The following is a 16,492-nucleotide window of genomic DNA, read 5'->3' on the forward strand; positions in this document are numbered from 1 at the left end:
CACCCCCTTCTCCCCCCAACCCCTCCTCTCCCCCCAACCCCCCTTCTCCCCCAACCACACCCCTTCTCCCCCTCCTCCCCCACAAATCCCCTCCTCCCCCCACCCGCTCTCCTCCCTCCCAACCCCCCTCCTCCCCTTCCTCCCCCATCCTCCCACCCCTCCCCCAACCTCCACAACCCCCCCCAAAATCCCCAAGCCCCAACCCCCCCTTACCCCACCCCCAACCCATCTATCCCCTGCCACAATCCTCCCTCCCCCTGTACCAACCCCCCATCCCCTCCAACCCCCCTTCCCCCCAACCCGCATACACCCCCAACACCCCCTACCCCCCCCACAACTCCCCCAACACCCCTTCCCCCCCAATCCCCCCAAACCCGTCCCCCAACATCCCTCACCCCCCAATCCCACCAACCCCCCTTCCCCAACACCCTTTCCCCCCAACCCCCTTCCCCCCCGCCAACACCCCCTTCTCCCCACAACCCCCCAACCTCACCTCCCCCTCCAAACCCCCCTTTCTCCCCCCCAACCCCCCCTTCTCCCCCCAACCCCCTTCCCCGCTCAACCCCTCCTTCTCCCCACCCAACCCCCCTTCACCCCCCCAACTCCCCTTTCTCCCCCCACCCCCCTTTCTCCCCCTCCCGCTACCCCCTCGCCCTCCCGCTCCCCCCTCCCCTCCCCCTCTCCCCCACCCACCCTTCACCTTCTCCCCCTCTTCTCCTCCCCTCTTCTCCCCCCCTTCCCCCCAACACCCCCATCCCCTCCAACCCCCCTTCCCCCCCCAACCCCCTCAACCCCATTCCCCCCAACCCCCTTCCCCAACACCCCCAACCCGCCCTCCAACACCCCCAACCCCCCCACAACTCCGCCAGCCCCCTTCCCCCCAAAACCCCTCCCCCAACACCGCCAACCCCCTTCCTCCCCCAACCCCCTTCCCCACAACACCCCTTCCCCCCAACCCCCCCTCCCCCTCTTCCCCCCAACCCCCCTCCCCCCCAACACCCCCTCCCCCCATCCCCCCAACCCCCCCTTACCCCCCGAACACCCCCTTACCCCCCAACTCCCCCTTACGCCCCCAACCACCCCTTACCCACCTTACCGCCCCCCTTACTCCCCAACACCGCCTTACCCCTAATCCCCCCTTACCCCCTTCTCCCCCTCACCCCCCAACCCGCCCATCTCCCCCATCCCCCGCTTCTCCCCGCCAACCCCCCTTCTCCCCAGCCCACCTTCTCTGCCCCCAACCCCCACCCTTCTCCCCCCTTCTCCCCCCTTCTCTCCCTCCCCAACCCCCCTTCTACTCCCCAACCCCCCCTTCTCCCCCCTTTTCTCCCCCACCCCCCCTTCTCCCCCCCAAACCCCCCTTCTCCCCCAACCCCCCTTCTACCCCTTCTCCCACCCACTTCTCCTCCCCACTTCCCACCCCAAACCCCCCTTCTCCCCCCAAACCCCGCTTCTCGCCCCCGCAACCCTCCCCTTCTCCCCCCAACACCCCCTTCTCCCCCCCACCCACATCCTTCTTCCCCCAATCCATCTCTTCTCCCCCGAACCCCCCCTTCTCCCCCCAACCCCCTTCTCACCGCCCAATCCCCACATCTCCCCCCAACCCCCCTTCTCTCCCCATCCAACCCCCCTTTCCATCCCAACCCCCTTCTCTCCCCCCAACCCCCCCTTCTCTCCCCCAACCCCCCTTCTCCCCCCAACCCCCCTTCTCCCCCCAACCCCCTTCTCCCCCCACCCCCCTTCTCCCCCCTAAACCCCCTTCTCCCCACTCCTCCGTCCCCCCTCCCGCTCCCCCCCTCGCCCTCCCGCTCCCCCCTCCCCTCCCCCCTCTCCCTCTCCCCCCTCCCACTCCACCTTCTCCCCCCTTCTCCTCCCCCCACTTCTCCCCCCTTCCCCCCCAACATCCCCATCCCCTCCACCCCCCTTCCCCCCCACCCCCCTCAACCCCCTTTTCCCCAACCCCCCTTCCCCATCACCCCCAACCCGCCCTCCAACACCCCCCCAAGTCCGCCAGCCCCCCTTCCCCCCAAAACCCCTCCCCCAACCCCGCCAACTCCCTTCCTCCCCCAACCCCACTTCCCCCAACACCCCTCCCCAACACCCCCCCAACACCCCCTCCCCCAGCCCCTCCAACCCCCCCCTTACCCCCCGAACACCCCCTTACCCCCCAACCCCCCCTTACACCCCCAACCACCCCTTACCCCCCACCCCCCTTACCGCCCCCCTTACCCCCCAACACCGCCTTACCCCCAATCCCCCCCTTACCCACTTCTCCCCCTAACCCCCCAACCCGCCCATCTCCCCCAACCCCCGCTTCTCCCCCCAACCCCCCCTTCTCCCCCCAGCCCCCCTTCTCTGCCCCCAACCCCCCACCCTTCTTCCCCCCCTTCTCCCCCAACCCCCCTTCTCCCCCTTCTCTACCCAACTACCCTTTCTCTCCCACCCTCCAACCCCCATTCTCACCCCCCCAACCCACCCTTTCCCCCCCAACCCCCCTTCTCTCCCCCAACCCCCTTCTCTCCCTCCCCAACCCCCCTTCTACCCCCAAACCCCCCCAAACCACCCCTTCTCCCCTCATCCCACCAATCACCCCTTCTCCCCCCTAACCCCCCTTCTCCCCCTCCCACTCCCCCCTTCTCCCCCAACTTCCCCCTTCACCTTCTCCCCACCCTTTCCCCTTCTCCTCCCCCACCCTCCTTTCCCCCCATGCCCCCTTCTCCAACCCCCCTTCTCCCCACAATCCCCCTTCTCCCCCAACCCACCCTTCTCATCCCCCAACCCCCCTTCTCCCCCCCCCACCCCCTTCCCCCCCAGCCCCTCCTTCTCCCCACCCAACCCCCTTCACCCCACAACTCCCCTTTCTCCCCCACCCCCCTTTCTCCCCCTCCAACCCCCCCTTTCACCCCCCTCCTCCCCCACAAATCCCCTCCTCCCCCACCCGCTCTCCTCCCTCTCTACCCCCCTTCTCCCCCTTCTCCTCCCCACCCCCCCTTCTCTCCCCTTCTCCACCCCCCTTCCCCCTATTCTCCACCCCTTCCCCCCTTCTCCGCCCCCACCCCCCCTTCTCCACCCCTTCTCCCCCTCCTCCCCACCCCCTCCATCTCCCCCTTCTCCCCCTTCTCCACCCCTTCTCCCCCCACCACCCGCCCTTCTCTACCCCAACCCCCCCTTCTCCCCCCAACACCCCCTTCTCCCCCCAACCCCCCTTCTCCCCAACCCCCCTTCTCCCCCCCAACCACACCCCTTCTCCCCCTCCTCCCCCACAAATCCCCTCCTCCCCCACCCGCTCTCCTCCCTCCCAACCCCCCCTCCTCCCGCTTCCTCCCCATCCTCCCACCCCTCCCCAACCTCCACAACCCCCCCCAAATCCCCAAGCCCCAACCCCCCTTTACCCCACCCCCAACCCCCCTTTGCCCGCCCCAACCCCCCCTTCCCTCCACCCCAACCCCCCCATCCCCTGCCCCAATCCCCCCTCCCCCTGCACCAACCCCCCATCCCCTCCAACCCCCCTTCCCCCAACCCGCGTTCCCCCCCAACACCCCCCAACACCCCCAACACCCCCACAACTCCCCCAACCCCCCTTCCCCCCCAAACCCGTCCCCCAACACCCCTCACCCCCCAACCCCGCCAACCCCCCTTCCCCAACACCCCTTCCCCCAACCCCCCGCCAACCCCCCCTTCTCCCCACAACCCCCCAACCTCACCTCCCCCTTCAAACCCCCTTTATCCCCCCAACCCCCCCTTCTCCCCACCCCCCCAAAACCCCTTCTCCCCCCAACACCCCTTTCTCACCCCCCAAACACCCCTTCTCCTCCAACCTCCCTTTCTCATCCCCCAACCCCCCCCCTTCTCCCCCCAACCACCCTTCTCACCCCCAACCCCCCTTCTCCCCACAATCCCCCTTCTCCCCCCCAACCCGCCCTTCTCATCCCTCAACCCCCCTTCTCACCCCCACCCTCCCTTCTCCCCCCAACCCCCTTTTCATCCCCCAACCCCCCTTCTCATCCCCCAACCCCCCCTTCTCATCCCCCAACCCCCCTTCTCCCCCTCCAACCCCCCCTCCCCCTCCAACCCCCCTTCTCCCCCCAACCCCATTATCCCCCCTAACCCGCCCTTCCTCCCCCTCCCCCTTCCCCTTTTCCCCCCCACCCCCTTCTCCCCCTCCTCCCTTCTCCCCTTCCCCCCTCCCCTTCTGCCCCCTCCCCCCTTCTCACCCCTCCCCCCGCTCCCCCTCACCCTTCTCCACCCCCTTCTCCCCCTTCTCTCCCCCCTTCTCCGCCCCACCATCCCTTCTCCCCTCTCTTCTCCCCCCACCCCTACCGCTTCTCTCCCCCCACACACCCACTCTCCCCAACCCCTCTTCTCCCCCCAACAACCCCCCTCTCCTCCACAACCCCACAACCCCCCTTCCCCCCAACCCCCCTTCCCCCCTCCCAACCCCCCTTCCCCCAACCCCCCTTCCCCGCTCCCAACCCTCCTTCCCCCCTCCCAACCCCCTTCCCCCCAACCTCCCTTCCCCCAATAACTCCCCCAACCACCCTTCCCCCCAACCCCCCTTCCCCCCAACCCCCTTCCCCCTCCCAACCACCCTCCCCCTCCCAACCCCTTCCCCCTCCCCAACCCCCTTTCCCCCCAACCCCCTTCCCCCAACCCCCTCCCCCCCACCCCCTTGCCCCCAACCCCCTTCACCCCCATTCCTATCCCCGTTCCACCCCCAACCCCTTCCTCCCACCCCCCTTCCACCCCCAACACCCCCTACTCCCCCTACTCCCGCAACCCCTCCTCCTCCCCACCCCCCTCCTGCCCCTCCTCCCTTCCACCCCCCTTCTCCCCCCCAACCCCCCTTCCCCCCTCCCAACCCCCCTTCCCCCAACCCCCCTTCCCCGCTCCCAACCCTCCTTCCCCCCTCCCAACCCCCTTCCCCCCAACCTCCCTTCCCCCAATAACTCCCCCAACCACCCTTCCCCCCAACCCCCCTTCCCCCCAACCCCCTTCCCCCTCCCAACCACCCTCCCCCTCCCAACCCCTTCCCCCTCCCCAACCCCCTTTCCCCCCAACCCCCTTCCCCCAACCCCCTCCCCCCCACCCCCTTGCCCCCAACCCCCTTCACCCCCACTCCTATCCCCGTTCCACCCCCAACCCCTTCCTCCCACCCCCCTTCCGCCCCCAACACCCCCTACTCCCCCTACTCCCGCAACCCCTCCTCCTCCCCACACCCCTCCTGCCCCTCCTCCCTTCCACCCCCCTTCTCCTCCCCAACCCCCCTTCTCCTCCCTACCCCCATTCTCCCCCTCCACCTCCCACTTCACCCCATCCCCCCTTCTCCCCATCCCCCTTCTCTCCCCCTTCTCTCCCCCCTCCCACTTCTCCCCCTCCCCCTTCTACCCCCTCCCTCCCACCCCCTTCTCCCCCCTTCTCCCCTCAAACCCCCCTTCTCCCCTGCAACCCCCCTCCTCCCCCCAACCCCCCCTTCTCCCCCCAACCCCGCCTTCTCCCCCCTAAGCCCCCTTCTCATCCCCTAAACCCCCCTTCTCAACCCCCAACCCCCCTTCTCCCCCCTCCAAACACCCTCCCCCTTCCAACCCTCCCTTCTCCCCCCAACCCCCTTCTCCCCCTAACCCATCCTTCTCCCCCTCCCCCTCCCCCTTCTCCCCCCCCACCCTCTTCTCCCCCTTCTCCCCCTCCCCCCTTCTCCCCCACCCCCCACCCCCTTCCCTCTGCTCCTCCCCCTCCTCCACCCCCCTCCCCCTTCACCTCCCCCTCCCCCCTTCTCCCCCCTTCTCCTACCCTTCTCTCCCCCTTCTCCCCCTCTCCCCCCACCCTCCCTTCTCCCCTCTCTTCTCCCCCACCCATACCCCTCTCCCCCCCCACACCCCCCTCACCCCCATCCCCCTCTTCTCCCCCCCAACCACCCCCTCTCCCCACAACCCCCCCTCCCCCTCCTCCTAACCCCCGTTCTCTCCCTCCCAACCCCCCTTCCCCCCCTCCCAACCCCCTTCCCCCTCAACCCCCCTTCCCCCTCAACCCCCCTTCCCCTCCCAACCCCCCTTCCCCCCAAACTCCTTCCCCCAACCTCCCTTCCCCACCTCTAACCCCCAATCACCCCTTCCCCAAACCCCCCTTCCCCCCTCCCAACCCCCCTTCCCCCTCCCAACCCCCCCTCCCCCCACCCGCCCAACCCCCATTCCCCCCCAACCCCCCTCCCCAACCCCCTTCTCCCCAACTCCCCTTCCCCCCTCCAACCCCCCTTCTCCCCCAACCTCACCTGCCACCCCCCGAACTGCCCTTCCTCCAACCCCCTTCCCTCCCCCCACCCGCTTCCCCGTTCCGCCCCCCGCCCCCCTTCCCCCCAACACCCCCCATTCCCCCCTATTCCCCCCACCCCTCCTCTTTCCCCCACCCCCTCCTCCCCTTCTCTCCCCCCAACCCCCTTCTCTCCCTCCCCAACCCCCCTTCTGCCCCCCCCAATCTCGCCTTCTCCCCCCAACCCCCCCACACCCCTTCTCCCCCTCCAACCACTTCATCCCCTAACCCCTCCTTCTCCCCCTCCCCCTCCTCCTCCCGCTCCCCCTTCCCTCTCCCCCTTCTCCCCCTCCCTCCTTCTCCCCTCCACTTCTCCCCCCCACTCCTCCCCCAACCCCCCTTCTCGCCCCCACCAACCCCCGCTTCTCCCCCAACCCCCTTCTCCCCCCAACCCCCCTTCTCCCCCCAACCCCCCTTCTCCCCCAACCCCCTTCTCTCCCCCCGTCCAACCCCCCCTTCCCCCCCAACCACTCCTTCTCCGTCCAACCCCCCCTTCTCCCCCATCCCCCTTCTCCCCCCAACCCCCCTCTCCCCCCTCCCCCACAAACAACCCCTTCTCCCGCCCTAACCCCCTCTTCTCCCCCTCCCCTCCCCCCTCGCCGCCTCCCCCTCTCCCCCTCCCCCTTTCTCCCCCTTTCACCTTCTCCCCTTCTCCTCCCCTTCTCCCCCACCCTTCCCTCCTCCTTTCTCCCCCCCACTTCCCTCCCACCCACTCCCCCTTCACTTCCCCACCCCCCTTCTCCTCCCCACGCCCCCTTCTCCACCCCCCTTCTCCCCCCCACCACCCACCCTTCTCCCCCAAACCCCCCCTCTCCCCAACCCGCCTTCTCTCCCCCCTCCAACCCACCCACCCCCCTTCTCCCCCCCAACCCCCTTCTCTCCCCCAACCCCCCCTTCTCTCCCCTAAATCCCCCTTCTCTCCTACCCAACTCCCATTCTCTCCCCCCCAACCCCCTTCTCTCCCCCAAACCCCCCTTCTCCCCCCAACCTCCCCAACCCCCCTCCCCCAACCATCCCTTCTCCCCTCCCCCTTTTCCCCCCTCCCCCTTTTCCCCCCTCCCCCTTCACCTTTCCACCCCTTCTCCCCCCCTCTCCCCCCACATCACCCCCCCACTTCTCCCCCCTTCCCCGACCCCTTCTCCCCCTTCTCCTCCCCACCCCCACCCTTCTCCCCACCCCCCTTCTCCCCCCAACCACCCCCTTCTTCACCCCAACCCCCCTTCTTCCCCCCAACTCCTCCTCTCCCCCTCCAACCCCCCTTCTCCCCCCAACCCCCCTTCTCCCCCCAACCCCCCTTCTCCCTCCACCCCCATCCCCTCTTCTCCCCAACACCCCTTTCTCACCCAACCCCCCTTATCCCCCCAAACCCCCCTTCTCCCCAACCCCCCCTTCTTCCCCCAACCTCCCCTTCTCTTCCACTAACCCCCCTTCTCCCCCTCAACCCCCCTTATCCCCCCTTTTCACCCCCCAAACCCCCTTCTCCCCCCAACCCCCTTCTCCTCCCTCCCCTCCCCCTTCAACCCCCTTCTCCTCCCTACCCCCCTCTCCCCCTCCCACCCTTCTCCCCCTCCCCTTCTCTCCCCCTCCCCCCCTTCACCCCCCTCCCCCCCTCCCCCCAAACCCCCCTTCTCCCCCCAACCCCCTTCTCCCCCAAACCCCTTCTCCCCCAACCCCCCTTCTCATCCCGCAACCCCCCTTCTCCTACCCCCTTCTCCCCCCAACCCCCCTTCTCCCCTCAACCCCGCCTTCTCCCTCCTCCCCCTTCTCCCCCCACCCCCTTCTCCCCCTCCCCCACTTCTCCCCCTTCCCCCCTCCCCCCTTCCCCACGCTCACCCCTCCCCCTTCTCCTCTCCCCTCCCTTCTCCACACCTTCTCCCCCCCACCCTCCCTTCTCCCCCCATTCTCCCCCACACCCCATCTCTCCCCCCACACCCCCTCCCCCCAACCCCCCCTTCTCCCCCCCAACCACCCCCCCTCTCCCGCACAACCCCCAACCCCCCCTTCCCTGCCAACCCCCCTTCCCCCCTCCCTACCCCGTTCCCCCCCTGCCAACCCCCCTTCTCGCCCTCCCAACCCCCTTCCCCCCCCAACCCCCCTTCCACCCTCCCAACCCCCCTTCCCCCTCCCAACCCCCTTCCCCCTCCCAACCCCCTTCCCCCCTCCCAACCCCCCTTCCCCCTCCCAACCCACCCTTCCCCTCCCAACCTTCCTTCCCCCAACCTCCTTCCCCCCAACCTCCCTTCCCCCTAACACTCCCAACCACCCTCCCCACAACCCCCTTCCCCCCTCCCAACCCCCCTTCCCCACTCCCAACCCCCCTTCCCCCCTCCCAACCCCCCTTCCCCCTCCGCACAACCCCCCCAACCCCCCTCCCCCAACCCCCCTTCCCCCCAACCCCCCTTCCCCCCAACCTCCCCTGCCACCCCCGAACTCCCCTTCCCCCCGTTCCCCCAACCCCCTTTCCCCCAACCCTGTTCCTCCCCACCCCCTTCCCCTACCCCCTTCCCCCCAACACCCCCTACTCCCCCCAACCCCTCCTCCTCCTCCCCACCTCCCTCCTCCCCTCCACCCCCCTCCTCCCCCACCCCCTCCTCCCAAGAACCCCTCCTCCCTCCATCCCCCTCCTCCCCCCCACCCCCCCTCCTCCCCCCCACCCCCCTCCTCCCCCCACCCCCTCCTCCCACCCACATCCCCTCTTCCTCCCCAACCCCCCTCCTCCCCCCAACCCCCCTCCTACCCCCCAACCCCCCTCCCCAACCCCCTCCCAACCCGCCCTCCACCACCCCCCCTTTCCCCCCCCCCCGCCCCCCAATGGCGGGTCCCATGAAATTCTGCCCATGGTCACCATTAATGATACTAACCTTTTCATCCAGATTTATTGAATTAATTAAATGCAAAATTTCCAGTTGCCATAGTGAAATGTGAACTCAAGTCTCCGAATCACTGGCCTCTGGGTCACTAGTTTGATGATATAACTCCTGGTGTTACCATTCTAATTTTGCCTCAAAACAATTGCCGTTAAATGTGATTCATCTCGTTGTAGTTTTGATTAATTATTTAATTTCTTCTTTAAGCACCAGCAGGAGCAGGAGCAGGAGCAGGCCAATCCTCTGGTCAGTAAATATTTACACAGCCGCAGTACGGTTAATTTGACGTTTCAAATTCACGCATAATAGCTGAACCATAAGGAACAGAATAATGCTGGAAACAGGTGCAGCATCATTTGTTATTGCTAAACTACTTAAGGAAGATTACATGATGCGAGATTTTGTGCGTGAATTTTTACATTTCGGTATGCCTGATGTTGCTCCCAGCATGCTCTCCTGCGCTCTTGAACCAGGGTTGATCCCCTGGCTTGGTGATAATGGGGGATATGCCGGGTCCTGAGGTTGCAGATTGTGGTTGAGGACAATTCTGATCCGCCTCATGAATGCCCAGTCTTGATCTGTTCGAAGTCTATCCCATTTAGCACGGTGGTAGTGTCACACAACACGATGGAGGGTATCCACAATGAGAAGACGGGACTTTGTCTACACAAGGACTGTGCGGTGGCCACTTCTATCGATACTGTCATGGATTGGTGAGGATGAGGTCAAGTATGCTTTTCCCTCTTGTTGGTTCCCTCGCTACTTGCTGCAGTCCCAGTTGAGCAGCTATATCCTTCAGGACCCGGTCTGTGGTGGTACGACCGAGCCACTCTTGGTGATGGACATTGAAGTCCACCACCCGGAGCATAGTCTGCGTCCTTGCCACCTCAGTGCTTCCTCCAACTGGTGTTCACCGTGGAGGAGCACTGATTCATCAGCTGATGGTGGCCGGTATGTGGTAATCAGCAGGAGGTTTCCTTGCCCATGTCTAACCTGAAGCCATGAGATTTCATGGGGTCCAGAGTCGATGTTGAGGATTCCCAAAGCAACTCCCTCCCTTTTGTTTTAAATCTAGAGTACCCAATTCTTTTTTTTCCAATTAAGGGGCAATTTCACGTGACCAATTCGCCTGCCCTGCACATCATTTTGTGTTGTGGGGGGTGAGACCCACGCAGACACGGGGAGAATGTGCAAACTCCACACGGACAGTGCCCTGGGCCGGGATCGAATCCGGGTCCTCGGCGCTGTGAGGCAGCAGTCAACATCACTTTCTTATTAACCAACACCGGCGCCACCCCTCTCCCCCCCCCCCCCCCTCCCCCTCCGGCCATCCCCCTCATCTTCATGTCTAACCCCGAGAGGAACACCTGTCCCACCCAACCCTTCCTCAGCCTTGCCTGAACTTCCAACTTCAAGTGCATTTCCTGCAAAAACACCACGTCCGCCTTCAAACTCCTCAGCTGCGTGAACACACGCGATCATTTAACTAGCCCATTCAACACTCGCAAGTGCCACGTGACCAGTCTGGTCAGGGGGCTCCCCAACCTCCCTCCCCCTGCTGATCAGCCATAGTGCTTTTTAAGCCAGCGCCCGGCCGGCATCATATGCCCTTCCTGGCCCGCCCCCAGATGTCTGCCGCCACCTGTCCCTTGGAGCCAGCAAATGTGCGACCACTCACTCCGTGGCTGCCACCGGAAGTCCTGCCTCGCAAGGTCTAACACGATGTCACGAGACTTTGCGATGTGAATCCCACCCATTACGGGCGGGATCACGTTATGACAAATCTACATATCAGAGTGAAACAGCTAGTCTGACTCTAATATGCATTCCCGAGATCTAACCAAGGCGTGGGATGCGGTGGTACCCTAGGCACTGAGGTGGCACTGCCAGCTGGCAGGGACATTGCCAGGCTGGCACTGTCAAGGTGGCAACTGTGTTTTTCGTGTGGTGGTGATTGGGCTGGGGGGGCTGGGCCTGGGGTTCCCTTTATATTGAGTTGGGCGCTTGGGGGTCAAGTCGGGGGCTCGCGAGATTGGGACAACATTGAAAATGGCGACCTGATCTATTGCTGCACTGAGGAGTTCTGAAGAGCAGTAGGTGTCGGTTCTCCCTGGTTTCTTGGAAAATAGATATCCCACCACCAACATTGTTATTTTAAAAAAGGATTCAGTCATTATCCAATTTTTGATTGTGGGGTAAAATCTTGGAATTCTAGAATGTTAACTACACGAAGGGGGACCTTGTCCGTGTTCTTTGCAAGTGCAACTCAACTAGTTCCATTCCTTCGCCCTTCCCCACTGCCCTGTTTCCCATGTGCTTTTCCAATTTCTTTTAGGAAAAGGTCCGATTGAAGTTACCTTGACCACAATCTCAAGAAACACATTCCAGATCCTAACCAATCGCGACATAAAAAATGTTTTCCCTCATGCTGCTTTTCAATCTTTTGCTAACCTCCTCAATTCGCCGCCCTTCGATTCTCAAACCTTCCGCCAATGGGAACAGTCTCTCGTTCTCTCCCCTGCCTAGATTTTGAACACCTCAATTTCTCTCGCTCTCTCGGCTTAACCCAGCTTTCCTCTGACATATATCGGCCCCAGTCCCTTTAATCCACTCCAAGTGGATCCCTTTAATCCAGTGTTTTTCAAACGTTTTTTTCCGGGGACCCATTTTTACCAACCGGCCAACCTTCGCGACCCACGCCGGCCGACCTTCGCGACCCACGCCAGCCGACCTTCACGGCCCACGTCGGCCGAACTTTGCGACCCACCATTTTCTATTACCTTGTTTGTTGCTGACAAAAATGGAGGAAATGGTTTTGGATCTCTTTGGCCCCAACGGTCCTTTTAGCCCCCTGAACTTAAAAAAAAAGGCTGCAACCATATAAAACAAAATGCGGCCGCACTGCGCATGCGTGCCCGATCTTCGGCGCACATGCGCATAGTTTTGCGCATGCGCACTGATGATCGGACACGCATGCGCAGTGTGGCTGAATTTATTTAATGGCTTCCTGGCCATTTTGAAGGACGCTCGCAGCTGGCATTATTAAAAGCCAGCTACTGGGGCTTTTGCGTGTGGATTGCGTAATCGGGAGCGCCGGGACGGACGGCTCCGCGACTCTCCCGACACCCGCCCGCAACCCACCCGTGGGTCGCACCCCCGAGTTTGACAATGCCTGTTTTAATCCACTCCAAGAGACTAGAACCTGAGGACACTGACTCTGACTGAAGGGACGATCCTTTCAAACTGAGCTGAGGAGGAATTTCTTCAGCCAGAGGATGGTAAATCTGTGGGATCCATTACCGCAGAAGGCTGTGGAGGCCAAATCACTGAATGTCTTTAAGACAGATACGTTTATTATTAATATGGGGATCAGGCGTTATGGGGAGAAGGCAGGAGAATGGGGATGAGAAACGTGTCAGCCATGATCGAATGGCGGAGCACATTCGATGGGCCGAATGTCATAATTTTATATCTTATGGTCTTATGGGTCAAGTGGCAGCAAGTTTGACAATCTCACCATGCTCTCGGTACAGAAGGTTCATCCTATTAGAGTTAGGATGTGGAGATGCTGGTGTTGGACTGGGGTGAGCACAGTAAGAAGTCTTATAACACCAGGTTAAAGTCCAACAGGTTTGTGGACAAACCTGTTGGACTTTAATGCGGACCCTGGTGTTGTAAGACTTCTTACTATTAGAGTTAAGCAGCGAAGGATTTGAGGAACAGATCAACCATGATCTTATTATATGGGGGGGGGGGGGGTCAGGAGGCTGAATGGCCTCATCCTGTTCCTGCCCCCTCCCCCCTGGAGAGCAGCTCAAGTGAATTTAAAGGGAGTCACATGAGTGAGTGCAGGAGTGAGTTATGGAATGTTATGCAGATGGGATGAGGTGAAGCAGGAGGAGAGGAGGCTCTCGGGAAGTTAAGGGATTACGAAGGGGTGTGGAGAGGGCAAAGAGAAGTTGAAGCACAATATCAGTCATAATGGTAATGGACGTGGCAGAGCAGGCTGGACGGGCCGAATGGTCTGCTACTGTTCCGACTTCTGGTGTTCTTGGGAGCAAAAAGAGCGCGGTTGGGCTGATTAAAATGCTGTAGATTTCATGGATTTAACAGCATGGCCCTGTTTCGGAACAAACACGAGTTTCCATTCCTATATATAGTTATTTCCTGATGTATTCTGGAATGAAATTTCAACTGCTTTTGACAGAAACAGTCCACTGAGAAAATCAATGCAGTTCCTTTAACCTCAATGTTCAATGAGATTCCCCGATCTGAGGCTGTAGTGCTTATTCAATTGGATGTATCTTCATTTCAGACATTAAGAAGTTGCAGCATGCTCTCGCTGAAGCAGGTGAGACAGGGCTGAATTGTGCTGGTCAGTTTTTCCAATGACCTGATGAACACCCTCACCTGGGATGTGGGAGGTGCAGTACTTTTATTTATCCCCTCCGGGATGCCCATTCTTAATTGGCTTGAGGCGGACATTCCCACTGCCTAATAGCGAGGAGGGAAGAGAGTCCCACCCCTGGGAGCGGCTGGCCAATCAGACCGCTGGCGGCTCACTCTGCCCCAACAGTGCCATTGGAAGCAGTGGCTACTGCAGCCAGTGTCGAAGAGGCGATAACCGTGAGCCTGGAGTAAGTCTAGTCTCTTCTTGGAACTAGACTTCCAATCCCTGTCTACGTTGTGTGGGACGAGTGGATGAGGGAGGGAAGCAGTGAGGGTTGGGAGTTATCCCACCAGAGGTATGGTGGGTCGGGGGGAGACTCACCTGAAGGCGGCCTCTGTTGGACACAGGGTGCCCCAAAAAAGAAGCCGTGCATTCCACTTACCTGATCACCAGTCCACCGAATTATGCCCCAGTGGGCTGGACACGTGACACTAGCAACCCCCTCTCCGCCCCACCCCACCCACAGGTAAAGTCCCAGCAGACAGTAGGAGGCAGCCTTGAACCAACCATTAATTGGATACTGACGGACCTCGATTGACCTGTATGTAATTGGACTGCCCAACGCCTCACCAACCACTGGTGAAATCTCAGTGATGGCGGGTAGGTGGAGGGCAGCGTGCCACTACCATATCACCCAATTTTACAGGCCCTCACTGCCACCATCCCACCCATGGGGAGTTGGGGAGGGGCGGGGGCTGGAAAAGCCTGGTCCAGGTGGCTAAAGAGGTTATTGGGATCCCATAGCTGATGTGGTGAACACTGAGACCCTGGAGGGTGAAATCAATTTGTCCTTTTGTTCAAATAAACCCTTTCAGATTTTTAAATATTCTTTCACAGGATCTGGACTTCGCTGGCTGGGTCAATCTTTATTGCCCTTGAGAAGGTGGTGGCAAACCACCTTCTTGAATGTCTGCAGTCCCATGTGGTTTTAGGAAGCGACTTCCAGGAATTTGACCCGGCGACAGTGAAGGAAAGGCGATATAGGTCCAAGCCTGGATGTTGGTGAGCTTGGAGGTGAACTTGCAGGGCTGGTGTTGCCATGCATCTGCTGCCCTTGTCCTTATAGATGGTAGAGATCCAGGGTGTTGAAGGAGCTGTTGATTTGCTGCAGTGTATCCTTTGGATGGTACGCACGGCTGCTACTGTGTGTCAGTGGTGGAGGGAGTGAATATTGAAGATGGTGGATGGAGTGCCAATCAAGTCAGCTATTTTGGCCTTGATGCTGTTGAGTTTTTGAGTGCTTGTGATGAACGGTTACTGCCTTATCATCATGTAAGGTGATGTCCCCTTTAAGACCAGGCTTGGAACCCTGGGGACTCCGCCTCTGACTCCGCCCATCTGGGAGCCATACATAAAGGCCTGCCTCATGGTCTGTATAGCAGTCAGCTCTCGTCCAAATCTGTAGCATAGTTATTAGCCTAATAAAGCCTTCTTTACAGTTTAATCTCTAAGTATCATTATTGAGGGTACCTCAATTTATTAGGCTAAACTAGATTCAGGATGGATGCAGGCCTAAAACCAGAGAAGCTCAACCTGGAAGCATGAACGCCGGAGGCAAAGGAAATTTTTAAATACTGGCTGCGGTGCTTCGAGGCCTACCTGGACTCTGCAGAGACTCCCATCCCGGGGTCACGCAAGCTGCGTCTACTCCACGCCCGGGTGAGTCACAGAATCTCCGCCACGCTCGAAAAGGCGACGAGTTATGAGGAAGCGATTGAGTTGCTCCGCAAGCGGTTTGTCAAACCCGTCAATGAGGTGCACGCCCGGCATCTGCTCTCTACCTGCCGGCAGCGCTCGGGGGAATCGCTCGACGAGTTTGTTGAGAAACTCACCGCGCTGGCCAGGGACTGTGACCATCAGGATGTGACAGGGGAAGTCCATATGAACCTGCACATCAGAGATTATTTCGTGTCCGGCATCCGCTCGACCTACATCTGGCAGCGACTGCTCGAAAACGGGGCAAAAGACCTCCAGGAGACGCTAACGCTCGCCTCCTCGCTGGAGGTGGCCCGACACAACTTGGGTACGTACCCCGCGGACTCTGCCAGCCCCCCCCGGACTTCCTCAGACTCGCTCGTATTACAGGCCTGCGCCACGCGGCGACCCGCTCACCATGGGGGCACACCTTGCTACTTCTGCGGGCAGGGCCAGCACCCACGCCCACGCTGCCCAGCTCACTCCGCGACCTGCAGCGACTGCGGGAAGAAAGGGCACTTTGCGAGGGTCTGCCTGGCCAGACCCAGGGGCCAGAAAAACAAAGAACAGCCGGCCCGAAAATCGGGCTCCCAGGCCCGCAGGCCTCGCAATGCTGCTGCGCACCGACCCGACGCGTCCTCTTCTGACGCGTCATCAGCCTCGTGCGAATCATGGGAGCGGCCATCTTCTCGACCCGACACGTGTGACCAACGGCAGCGGCCATTTTACGACTCCGACTACCCGCGACTGGGTGCGATCACCCTCGATCAAACTCGGCCAAAACACCTGCAGGACTCCATGATGCAGGTCCAGGTCAACGGGCACGACACTGCATGCCTCTTCGACTCCGGGAGCACGGAGAGCTTTATCCACCCTGAAACGGTAAGGCGCTGCTCCCTACGCACCCATCCCACATCCCAAACCATAGCCCTCGCATCTGGGTCCCACTCGGTACAAATCACGGGGTACTGTATTGCGGATCTCTCGATCCAGGGTGCCAAATACACCCGTTTCAAATTTTATATCCTCCCTCACCTCTGTGCCCCCCTGCTGCTCGGACTGGATTTCCAGTGCAGCCACCGAAGCCTGACACTGAAGTTCGGCGGACCCTTGCCCCCCCCTCACGGTGTGCTGCCTTGCGACACTGAAAGTCGCACCCCCCTCGCTATTCGCTAAC

At 61.7% G+C, this 16,492-nt stretch overlaps 1 protein-coding gene across 1 annotated transcript in view; it reads left to right on the plus strand.

Moving 5' to 3' along the window:
* LOC140389099 (uncharacterized) overlaps nt 1-16,492 on the plus strand; it is a 165,515-nt gene that overhangs the window by 105,048 nt on the left and 43,975 nt on the right. The window contains exons 13-14 of the mRNA XM_072473259.1: nt 9,378-9,416; nt 13,486-13,521. Coding sequence (XP_072329360.1) covers nt 9,378-9,416; nt 13,486-13,521 — 75 coding nt within the window. The remainder of the gene's footprint in view (nt 1-9,377; nt 9,417-13,485; nt 13,522-16,492) is intronic.

Source organism: Scyliorhinus torazame, chromosome 14 (genome assembly GCF_047496885.1).
Source record: "Scyliorhinus torazame isolate Kashiwa2021f chromosome 14, sScyTor2.1, whole genome shotgun sequence".
In the NCBI taxonomy this organism is placed as follows: Eukaryota; Metazoa; Chordata; class Chondrichthyes; order Carcharhiniformes; family Scyliorhinidae; genus Scyliorhinus; species Scyliorhinus torazame.